General features: G+C 47.0%; 1 protein-coding gene across 2 annotated transcripts in view; it reads left to right on the plus strand.

Moving 5' to 3' along the window:
* cfap65 (cilia and flagella associated protein 65) overlaps positions 1–12,324 on the plus strand; it is an 84,725-nt gene that overhangs the window by 57,973 nt on the left and 14,428 nt on the right. For both annotated transcript variants that reach the window (XM_031806176.1, XM_031806175.1), the window contains 8 exons: positions 768–981; positions 1,767–1,895; positions 2,397–2,573; positions 4,359–4,425; positions 4,910–5,020; positions 5,738–5,929; positions 9,096–9,254; positions 11,445–11,576. In XM_031806176.1, the coding sequence (XP_031662036.1) occupies positions 768–981; positions 1,767–1,895; positions 2,397–2,573; positions 4,359–4,425; positions 4,910–5,020; positions 5,738–5,929; positions 9,096–9,254; positions 11,445–11,576 (1,181 nt within the window). The remainder of the gene's footprint in view (positions 1–767; positions 982–1,766; positions 1,896–2,396; positions 2,574–4,358; positions 4,426–4,909; positions 5,021–5,737; positions 5,930–9,095; positions 9,255–11,444; positions 11,577–12,324) is intronic.

Consider the following 12,324-nt stretch of genomic DNA (forward strand, 5'->3'; position numbering starts at 1 on the left):
GCTCTGCAGGTAGGTCCCCTGATAGACAGCAGATACTCAGCTCTGCAGGTAGGTCCCCTGATAGACAGCAGACACTCAGCTCTGCAGGTAGGTCCCCAGCATTAGGATTTGAATGACTAACTGTGATGTAATGGTTGTTTTAAAGAATTTTCCTAACCTTTCCCTCTCCCCTGTCTTTTTGTCTCTTTCCCCTCTCTGTACTCTCTCCTCTCTCTCCCTCCCGGTGGTTGGCTGTGCTGTTTGACTGTGGTCCTTGGACTGTCTGTCTCTTTCCCCTCTCTCTCCCTCCCGGTGGTGGGCTGTGCTGTTTGACTGTGGTCCTTGGACTGTCTGTCTCTCTCTCCTCTCTCTCCCTCCCGGTGGTGGGCTGTGCTGTTTGACTGTGGTCCTTGGACTGTCTGTCTCTCTCCCCTCTCTCTGCCTCCCGGTGGTTGGCTGTGCTGTTTGACTGTGGTCCTTGGACTGTCTGTCTCTCTCCCCTCTCTCTCCCTCCCGGTGGTTGGCTGTGCTGTTTGACTGTGGTCCTTGGACTGTCTGTCTCTCTCCCCTCTCTCTGCCTCCCGGTGGTTGGCTGTGCTGTTTGACTGTGGTCCTTGGACTGTCTGTCTCTTTCCCCTCTCTCTCCCTCCTGGTGGTTGGCTGTGCTGTTCGACTGTGGTCCTTGGACTGTCTGTCTCTTTCCCCTCTCTCTCCCTCCCGGTGGTGGGCTGTGCTGTTCGACTGTGTTCCTTGGACTGTCTGTCTCTCTCCCCTCTCTCTGCCTCCAGGCTCTGTGCTGGATGCCCCCCAGGCTCTGTGCCAGGTGCAGGGTGAAGGGGTGTTCCCCACCCTGGAGGTGACAGATGTGCGTTACAGCGGCAGTGTGGAGGGGCTCAGCAAGCTGCAGATCTGGAGCCTCTTTTCTCTGGGACACCTCAACGCCCACCTGCAGAGAGACCCCTCCCCCCCGGAGCTCACCTACCGGGTGCCCACCAGACACAGGTGGGTTAGTAGGGACTATGAACTTTGTCAGATAAACACAAGACTCTTGGTGACTGTGGAGTGAAGCAAGGCAAAAATGAGATAAATTCCATTTTAGGATTGGATTCAATTCCTTTTCAATTCAGTCATTCGATTCCTTTTCAATTCAGTCATTCGATTCCTTTTCAAGTCAGTCATTCGATTCCTTTTCAAGTCAGTCATTCGATTCCTTTTCAAGTCAGTCATTCGATTCCTTTTCAAGTCAGTCATTCGATTCCTTTTCAAGTCAGTCATTGAATTCCTTTTCAAGTCAGTCATTCGATTCCTTTTCAAGTCAGTCATTCGATTCCTTTTCAAGTCAGTCATTCGATTCCTTTTCAAGTCATTCATTCGATTCCTTTTCAATTCAGTCATTCGATTCCTTTTCAAGTCAGTCATTCGATTCCTTTTCAAGTCAGTCATTCGATTCCTTTTCAAGTCAGTCATTCGATTCCTTTTCAAGTCAGTCATTCGATTCCTTTTCAAGTCAGTCATTCGATTCCTTTTCAAGTCAGTCATTCGATTCCTTTTCAAGTCAGTCATTCAATTCCTTTTCAAGTCAGTCATTCAAATCCTTTTCAATTCAGTCAATTCAGAGAACAAACTGAAAATCCCCCCCAAAAACACTCAATTGAAATGTGAATTGACACCAACCCCTATCCACCCATCTATGAACTGTTGTGACATTTGTAATATCAGTGAATGGAATTGGCCTGGAGTTATATACAGTGTGTAGTTGAGGTGTGTCTGTCCCCTACCTCCTCCAGTCTGCGTCGCTGTCCCTCCATCTTCACGTCGGCCATGTTGGATTTCAACTTCAGCGCTGCTCCGCTGGGCTCAGACCCCTCTAATGTGCTGCTGATGTTTGAGAACACTGGGAGCATCCCTGTCGAGTGGTCAGTATCTGTAATGCTATGCTAATATGCTATGTTATGCTATGCTTTGCTATGCTTTTCTATTCTATGTTATGCTATGCTATGTTATGTTGTGCTATGCTTTTCTATTCTATGTTATGCTATGCTATGTTATGTTGTGCTATGCTTTTCTATTCTATGTTATGTTATGCTATGTTATGTTGTGCTATGCTTTTCTATTCTATGTTATGCTATGCTATGTTATGTTGTGCTATGCTATGTTATGTTATGTTATGTTGTGCTATGCTTTTCTATTCTATGTTATGTTATACTATGCTATGTTATGCTATGCTTTTCTATGTTATGTTATACTATGCTATGTTATGCTATGCTATGTTATGTTATGCTATGTTATGTTGTGCTATGCTTTTCTATCCTATGTTATGCTATGCTTTGCGTTTCTATGTTAGGCTTTGCTTTTCTATGTTATAATATGCTCTAAACTAAGCTATGCTATTCTATGCTAACCTCCACTCCCTCCAGGTCGTTCCTGTTCCCAGAAGACCAACAGATAGAGCTTGAGTACTGGGCTGAGACTGGGGAGTTCAGCACTACAGAGCTCCACCACATGAAGGTGCAGGATAACAGGCTGTTTAATATAGCACCCCGCTCTGGTAAACTACACCCAGGACAGCAGAAAGCAGTGACATTTAGCTACAGGTATGCCCTAATCCAGGGGTGGGCAACATTTAGCTACAGGTATGCCCTAATCCAGGGGTGGGCAACATTTAGCTACAGGTATGCCCTAATTCAGGGGTGGGCAACATTTTTTTATTTATTTTTTATTTCACCTTTATTTAACCAGGTAGGCTAGTTGAGAACACCTTTATTTAACCAGGTAGGCTAGTTGAGAACACCTTTATTTAACCAGGTAGGCTAGTTGAGAACACCTTTATTTAACCAGGTAGGCTAGTTGAGAACACCTTTATTTAACCAGGTAGGCCAGTTGAGAACACCTTTATTTAACCAGGTAGGCTAGTTGAGAACACCTTTATTTAACCAGGTAGGCTAGTTGAGAACACCTTTATTTAACCAGGTAGGCTAGTTGAGAACACCTTTATTTAACCAGGTAGGCTAGTTGAGAACACCTTTATTTAACCAGGTAGGCTAGTTGAGAACACCTTTATTTAACCAGGTAGGCTAGTTGAGAACACCTTTATTTAACCAGGTAGGCTAGTTGAGAACAAGTTCTCATTTGCAACTGCGACCTGGCCAAGATAAAGCATAGCAGTGTGAGCAGACAACAAAGAGTTACACATGGAGTAAACAATTAACAAGTCAATAACACAGTAGAAAACGAAGGGGGGGTCTATATACAATGTGTGCAAAAGGCATGAGGAGGTAGGCAAATAATTACAATTTTGCAGATTAACACTGGAGTGATAAAAGATCAGATGGTCATGTACAGGTAGAGATATTGGTGTGCAGAAGAGCAGAAAAGTAAATAAATAGAAACAGTACGGGGATGAGGTAGGTGAAAAGGGTGGGCTATTTACCAATAGACTATGTACAGCTGCAGCGATCGGTTAGCTGCTCAGATAGCTGATGTTTGAAGTTGGTGAGGGAGATAAAAGTCTCCAACTTCAGCGATTTTTGCAATTCGTTCCAGTCACAGGCAGCAGAGTACTGGAACGAAAGGCGGCCAAATGAGGTGTTGGCTTTAGGGATGATCAGTGAGATACACCTGCTGGAGCGCGTGCTACGGATGGGTGTTGCCATCGTGACCAGTGAGCTGAGATAAGGAGGAGCTTTACCTAGCATAGACTTGTAGATGACCTGGAGCCAGTGGGTCTGGCGACGAATATGTAGCGAGGGCCAGCCGACTAGAGCATACAAGTCGCAGTGGTGGGTGGTATAAGGTGCTTTAGTGACAAAACGGATGGCACTGTGATAGACTGCATCCAGTTTGCTGAGTAGAGTGTTGGAAGCCATTTTGTAGATGACATCGCCGAAGTCGAGGATCGGTAGGATAGTCAGTTTTACTAGGGTAAGCTTGGCGGCTTGAGTGAAGGAGGCTCAAGCCGCCAAGGTATGCCCTAATTCAGGGGTGGGCAACATGTAGCTACAGGTATGCCCTAATTCAGGGGTGGGCAACATTTTTGGACTTGAGGGCCACATCAGGATTTAGAAATTCAATGTCCAAACAGATTTGTTTTTTTTGGGGGGAGGGACCGATTTTAGTCGTTAAAATCAATCAGTAGGCGAGAAGAAGGGCAGTTATTTTCAAATACTGTAGGTCCATTATTATCTCTACATATCCCCTCCACTCCCTGCTCTAGTCTCATGTTGCACTACTTCCAAATTACTCGGCTATTGAGGATGGATACACAGACACAACAAAAAATAATAGCCCTTAATAATAAATCATTCAATAAAATAATGACGTGATGAGATGTAATATTCTTCACATACCGTCCATCTTGTTGTTGTCGTTCTTCTTCACAGACATGACTTTGTTGGCACTGACCGTCTCCCAGTCCTGTTCAAGCTGTCTCACGGCAGAGAGATTCTGGTGAGACAGCACAGTCATATTTTATGCGCCGGTTTCCTTAGGAAACAGATTCTAGTCTAGACCTCTCCGTTGAACCTGCTTGTTAATTCAGGATCAGATGTTGTCTTTGGGAACCAGTATTTTAGATGTCTGGGTTTGTTAATTCAGGACCAGATGTTGTCTTTGGGAACCAGTATTTTAGATGTCTGGGTTTGTTAATTCAGGACCAGATGTCGTCTTGGGAACCAGTATTTTTAGATGTCTGGGTTTGTTAATTCAGGACCAGATGTCGTCTTGGGAACCAGTATTTTAGATGTCTGGGTTTGTTAATTCAGGACCAGATGTCGTCTTGGGAACCAGTATTTTTAGATGTCTGGGTTTGTTAATTCAGGACCAGATGTCGTCTTGGGAACCAGTCTTTTTAGATGTCTGAGCTGAGGATAGAATAAAACTGTATCTCATGCTGATAATACCGACGGTCTCCATTTTGTTTGTCTGTGTGCAGTTGAACTTCATGGGAGTGACGGTGGAGAGAGACAGACACTACCTCCACTTCACCTCCACCAAACACGTCTTTGCCCCAGTGCCAATCGGGGGGTTCAGTCCCCCTAAACAGGTTAGACTCCCTGCTCAGGCTTCACAATAAGTGATTGGTTTGCAGTGTAAAAGGTTGGGAAACTCACCTCATCCCGTCACCAATGTATAGAACCCACCTTGGTGGTTTCCCTCTGCCTCGCTATTCTTATTTTACTGTTGCTATATGTAATTTTCTTAAAACTGAATTGTTGGTTAGGAGCTTGTAAGTAAGTATTTCACTGTAGCGTTGTATTCGGCGCATGTGACAAATACAATTAAAATTTGATTTGAAGACCGTTATAATTACACCAGAAAGTGTATCATTCACTATGACCCTCAGTTTCAGCTAATTCTTCATCAAATCAAATCAAATCAAAATGTATTGATCACATACACATGTTTATTGCAGATGTTATTGCGGGTGTAGTGAAATGCTTGTGTTTCTAGCGCCAACAGTGCAGTAATATCTAACAACATATACCCAATACACACAACTCTAAGTAAAGGAATGAAATTATGAATATATATATATATGGATGAGTAATGTCAGAGCAGCATAGACTAAGATACAGTAGAATACAGTAGAATATAATATATATATATATATGATGAGTAATGTCAGAGCGGCATAGATTAAGATACAGTAGAATACAGTAGAATATAATATATATATATATATGATGAGTAATTGAAGATATGTAAACATTCATCCCTTCATCATGGAGAGTCGTCACAGTGTCTGGTTGGTGCATTACAGGTGTATGAGCTGTACAACGGAGGGGCTGTCCCTCTGAGGTACCGTGTGGACACAGAGCCCCTTGAGCAGCTGACGGCTGATAACTTTGGTCACCCCGTGCTGCAGTGTCTCAACCCCCAGGGAGAGGTGAAGCCTGGCAGGACAGCCCTGCTGGAGTGGGTCCTCTCCCCCCTGGAGGCCAAGACTTACAGTGTGAGTAGCAACCCTCTGTTAGGTGACCTAGAGGTTAGAGAGACGGCATGCCACCCTAGATTTTCAGTTTGAAGTGCGAAGGGGAAAAACTGGTATCCTTCTAGGTATTCTAGATGCCATCTCCTGTCGTTGTACCATCCTCCTCCTCCTCCTCTCTCCTGCTGTTGTACCATCTTCCTCCTCCTCTCTCCTGTCGTTGTACCATCTTCCTCCTCCTCTCTCCTGTCGTTGTACCATCTTCCTCCTCCTCTCTCCTGTCGTTGTACCATCTTCCTCCTCCTCTCTCCTGCTGTTGTACCATCTTCCTCCTCCTCTCTCCTGTCGTTGTACCATCCTCCTCCTCCTCCTCTCTCCTGCTGTTGTACCATCTTCCTCCTCCTCTCTCCTGTCGTTGTACCATCTTCCTCCTCCTCTCTCCTGTCGTTGTACCATCTTCCTCCTCCTCTCTCCTGTCGTCGTACCATCTTCCTCCTCCTCTCTCCTGTCGTTGTACCATCTTCTTCCTCCTCTCTCCTGCTGTTGTACCATCTTCCTCCTCCTCTCTCCTGTCGTTGTACCATCTTCCTCTTCCTCTCTCCTGTCGTTGTACCATCTTCTTCCTCCTCTCTCCTGTCGTTGTACCATCTTCCTCCTCCTCTCTCCTGTCGTTGTACCATCTTCCTCTTCCTCTCTCCTGTCGTTGTACCATCTTCTTCCTCCTCTCTCCTGTCGTTGTACCATCTTCCTCCTCCTCTCTCCTGTCGTTGTACCATCTTCCTCTTCCTCTCTCCTGCTGTTGTACCATCTTCCTCCTCCTCTCTCCTGCTGTTGTACCATCTTCCTCCTCCTCTCTCCTGCTGTTGTACCATCTTCCTCCTCCTCTCTCCTGCTGTTGTACCATCTTCCTCCTCCTCTCTCCTGTCGTTGTACCATCTTCCTCTCTCCTGTCGTTGTACCATCCTCCTCCTCCTCTCTCCTGCTGTTGTACCATCTTCCTCCTCCTCTCTCCTGTCGTTGTACCATCTTCCTCTTCCTCTCTCCTGCTGTTGTACCATCCTCCTCCTCTCTCCTGTCGTTGTACCATCTTCCTCTTCCTCTCTCCTGCTGTTGTACCATCCTCCTCCTCTCTCCTGTCGTTGTACCATCTTCCTCTTCCTCTCTCCTGTCGTTGTACCATCTTCCTCCTCCTCTCTCCTGTCGTTGTACCATCCTCCTCCTCCTCTCTCCTGCTGTTGTACCATCTTCCTCCTCCTCTCTCCTGCTGTTGTACCATCTTCCTCCTCCTCTCTCCTGTCGTTGTACCATCTTCCTCTTCCTCTCTCCTGTCGTTGTACCATCTTCCTCCTCCTCTCTCCTGTCGTTGTACCATCCTCCTCCTCCTCTCTCCTGCTGTTGTACCATCTTCCTCCTCCTCTCTCCTGTCGTTGTACCATCTTCCTCTTCCTCTCTCCTGTCGTTGTACCATCTTCCTCCTCCTCTCTCCTGTCGTTGTACCATCCTCCTCCTCCTCTCTCCTGCTGTTGTACCATCTTCCTCCTCCTCTCTCCTGTCATTGTACCATCTTCCTCCTCCTCTCTCCTGTCGTTGTACCATCTTCCTCTTCCTCTCTCCTGTCGTTGTACCATCTTCCTCTTCCTCTCTCCTGTCGTTGTACCATCTTCCTCCTCCTCTCTCCTGCTGTTGTACCATCTTCCTCCTCCTCTCTCCTGTCGTTGTACCATCCTCCTCTTCCTCTCTCCTGTCGTTGTACCATCTTCCTCTCTCCTGTCGTTGTACCATCCTCCTCCTCCTCTCTCCTGCTGTTGTACCATCTTCCTCCTCCTCTCTCCTGTCGTTGTACCATCTTCCTCCTCCTCTCTCCTGCTGTTGTACCATCTTCCTCCTCCTCTCTCCTGCTGTTGTACCATCTTCCTCCTCCTCTCTCCTGTCGTTGTACCATCTTCCTCCTCCTCTCTCCTGTCGTTGTACCATCTTCCTCTTCCTCTCTCCTGTCGTTGTACCATCTTCCTCTCTCCTGTCGTTGTACCATCTTCCTCCTCCTCTCTCCTGTCGTTGTACCATCTTCCTCCTCCTCTCTCCTGCTGTTGTACCATCTTCCTCTTCCTCTCTCCTGTCGTTGTACCATCTTCCTCTTCCTCTCTCCTGTCGTTGTACCGTCTTCCTCCTCCTCTCTCCTGTCGTTGTACCATCTTCCTCCTCCTCTCTCCTGTCGTTGTACCATCCTCCTCCTCCTCTCTCCTGTCATTGTACCATCTTCCTCTTCCTCTCTCCTGTCGTTGTACCATCTTCCTCTTCCTCTCTCCTGTCGTTGTACCATCCTCCTCCTCTCTCCTCTCGTTGTACCATCTTCCTCCTCCTCTCTCCTGTCGTTGTACCATCCTCCTCCTCCTCTCTCCTCTCGTTGTACCATCTTCCTCCTCCTCTCTCCTCTCGTTGTACCATCTTCCTCCTCCTCTCTCCTGTCGTTGTACCATCCTCCTCCTCTCTCCTGTCGTTGTACCATCCTCCTCCTCTCTCCTCTCGTTGTACCATCTTCCTCCTCCTCTCTCCTGTCGTTGTACCATCCTCATCCTCTCTCCTCTCGTTGTACCATCTTCCTCCTCCTCTCTCCTGTCGTTGTACCATCCTCCTCTCTCCTCTCGTTGTACCATCTTCCTCCTCCTCTCTCCTGTCGTTGTACCATCCTCCTCCTCTCTCCTGTCGTTGTACCATCCTCCTCTCTCCTGTCGTTGTACCATCCTCCTCTCTCCTCTCGTTGTACCATCTTCCTCCTCCTCTCTCCTGTCGTTGTACCATCCTCCTCCTCTCTCCTGTCGTTGTACCATCCTCCTCTCTCCTGTCGTTGTACCATCTTCCTCCTCCTCTCTCCTCTCGTTGTACCATCTTCCTCCTCCTCTCTCCTGTCGTTGTACCATCCTCCTCCTCTCTCCTGTCGTTGTACCATCCTCCTCTCTCCTGTCGTTGTACCATCCTCCTCTCTCCTCTCGTTGTACCATCTTCCTCCTCCTCTCTCCTGTCGTTGTACCATCCTCCTCCTCTCTCCTGTCGTTGTACCATCCTCCTCTCTCCTGTCGTTGTACCATCTTCCTCCTCCTCTCTCCTCTCGTTGTACCATCTTCCTCCTCCTCTCTCCTGTCGTTGTACCATCCTCCTCCTCCTCCTCACACAGCCCTGTGTTTATTTCCAGGTGGACATCTCTATCCATGTGCTGGAGGGAGACACCATGCTGTTGACGTTTGAAGGCTGTGGGTTTGATAACAGTGTGCTGGGAGAGTCGGCACCACTACAGCTTCATGATGGCTACATGTCTGTCCCCAGCACACAGAGGATGGCTCTGCCCAACCAGGTGAGTGGCCCATCTACCTCTTCCCATATAGTCTTACCTGGTCCTGTTTGGCTCAGTTGGTAGAGCATGTCTCTTGCAATGACAAGATAGTTGGCTCGATTTTCCCAGAACCACCTGCATGACTAAGTCTCTGCTTAATGGTATTATTCTATTATAAATTGGTCATAACATTTGATCTGATCTTTATCTAAGTCACAACAATAGACAAACACACCGTCTGCTTGAACTAATAACACAAACAATTATAGGTTTTCATGTCTTTATTGAACACACCGTGTAAACATTCACAGTGCAGGGTGGGAAAGTATGTGAACCCCTGGATTTAATAACTGGTTGACCCTCCTTTGGCAGCAGTAACCTCAACCAAACGTTTTCTGTAGTTGTGGATCAAACCTGCACAACGGTCAGGAGGAATTTTGGACCGTTCCTCTTTACTAAACTGTTTCAGTTCAGCAGTATTCTAAAGATGTCTGGTGTGAAACGTTCTCTTGAGGTCATGCCACAGCATCTCAATCGGGTTGAGGTCAGGACTCTGACTGGGCAACCAGAAGGCGTATTGTCTTCTGTTGTTGATTTACTTCTGTGTTTTGGGTCGTTGTCCTGTTGCATCACCAAACTTCTGTTGAGCTTCAGTTGGCGGATAGATACATTATCCTGCAAAATGTCTTGATAAACTTGGGAATTCATTTTTCCGTTGACGATAGCAAGCTGTCCAGGCCCCGAGGCAGCAAAGCAGCCCCAAACCATGATGCTCCCTCCCTCCACCAAATCAAATGAAATGTATTTATATAGCCCTTCGTACATCAGCTGATATCTCAAAGTGCTGTACAGAAACCCAGCCTAAAACCCCAAACAGCAAGCAATGCAGGTGTAGAAGCACGGTGGCTAGGAAAAACTCCCTAGAAAGGCCAAAACCTAGGAAGAAACCTAGAGAGGAACCAGGCTATGAGGGGTGGCCAGTCCTCTTCTGGCTGTGCCGGGTGGAGATTAGAAAACTAAAGAGGAACCAGGCTATGTGGGGTGGCCAGTCCTCTTCTGGCTGTGCCGGGTGGAGATTAGAAACCTAGAGAGGAACCAGGCTATGTGGGGTGGCCAGTCCTCTTCTGGCTGTGCCGGGTGGAGATTAGAAACCTAGAGAGGAACCAGGCTATGAGGGGTGGCCAGTCCTCTTCTGGCTGTGCCGGGTAGAGATTAGAAACCAGGCTATGAGGGGTGGCCAGTCCTCTTCTGGCTGTGCCGGGTAGAGATTAGAAACCAGGCTATGAGGGGTGGCCAGTCCTCTTCTGGCTGTGCCGGGTGGAGATTATAACAGTTGGGATGAGGTTTTGATGTTGGTGTGCTGTGCCTTTTTTTCTCCACACATAGTGTTGTGTGTTCCTTCCAAACAACTCAACTTTAGTTTCATCTGTCCACAGAATATTTTTCCAGTAGCGCTGTGGAACATCCAGGTGCTCTTTTGTAAACTTCAGACGTGCAGCAATGTTTTTTTGGACAGCAGTGGCTTCTTCCGTGGTGTCCTCCCATGAACACCATTCTTGTTTAGAGTTTTACGTATCGTAGACTCGTCAACAGAGATGTTAGCATGTTCCAGAGATTTCTGTAAGTCTTTAGCTGACACTCTAGGATTCTTCTTAACCTCATTGAGCATTCTGCGCTGTGCTCTTGCAGTCATCTTTGCAGGAAGGCCACTCCTAGGGAGAGTAGCAACAGTGCTGAACTTTCCCCATTTATAGACCATTTGTCAAACCTTGGACTGATGAACATCAAGGCTTTTAGAGATACTTTTGTAACCCTTTCCAGCTCTATGCAAGTCAACCATTCTTAATCTTAGGTCTTCTGGGATCTCTTTTGTTCGAGGCCCGGTTCACATCAGTCAATGCCTCTTGTGAATAGCAAACTCACATTTTGTGAGTGTTTTTTATATTGCAGGGCAGCCGGCAGCTCTAACCAACATCTCTAATCTCGTCTCATTGATTGGCCTCCAGGTTAGATGACTCCTGACTCCAATTATCTTTTGGAGAAGTCATTAGCCTAGGGGTTCACATACTTTTTCTTGCCACTGTAACTAATGCCATCATGGGATCCTTTTGTATCCCTGTACCTGTCCTGGGGCTCCTATTGGCCAATGTTTTAGTGATGAAGTATGACAGAGGCTACACTCATAACCCCGGCCCTCTGTCTCGTCTGCAGGTGCTGTTCCTGTCAGAGGAGAGATTGTGTCTTGGGGACATACCAGTCTGCTCTCGCTCCACACGGGTCCTGTTCCTGACGAATGTCTCCCACAGTGACAGAGTCCTCTACAACTGGAACCTGACTGACCAGGTTAGCATGCAGTATATTAGCCTGGAGCCTGACTGACCAGGTTAGCGTGCAGTATACTAGCCTGGGACCTGACTGACCAGGTTAGCATGCAGTATATTAGCCTGGAACCTGACTAACCAGGTTAGCGTGCAGTATATTAGCCTGGAACCTGACTGACCAGGTTAGCATGCAGTATATTAGCCTGGAACCTGACTGACTAGGTTAGCATGCAGTATATTAGCCTGGAACCTGACTGACCAGGTTAGCATGCAGTATATTAGCCTGGAACCTGACTGACCAGGTTAGCATGCAGTATATTAGCCTGGAACCTGACTGACTAGGTTAGCATGCAGTATATTAGCCTGGAACCTGACTGACTAGGTTAGCATGCAGTATATTAGCTCAGCACCTACGTTTTTAAGGATATGTGAATGACCACAAACCTTTCTAGTACTGTATATGCCTGATAAATGTACTTTTTAACCAGGTTGTCCCATTGCGGTCAACATATCTCTCCTTCAAGGAGACCTTATGGGCGTTGTTGTTTAGCTGGGTTTGGCTCTTACCCCGGTATCTGTGTGTTAGAGATGTCGTCGAGGAATATGAGGTGTCTCCTCGTACTCATCGCCCAGGAAGCTCCAATTCAAATCCCGTTAGACAGCTCTGCAAGCGTCAAAATACGTTTCACTGAGCAACTATCGTCAAGTAGTGCCATTACAGCCGGTATGTTCTTCCAAAAAGGGTCTACATACAAATTTGGCATTAGAGA

This window comes from Oncorhynchus kisutch, linkage group LG26 (genome assembly GCF_002021735.2).
Source record: "Oncorhynchus kisutch isolate 150728-3 linkage group LG26, Okis_V2, whole genome shotgun sequence".
In the NCBI taxonomy this organism is placed as follows: Eukaryota; Metazoa; Chordata; class Actinopteri; order Salmoniformes; family Salmonidae; genus Oncorhynchus; species Oncorhynchus kisutch.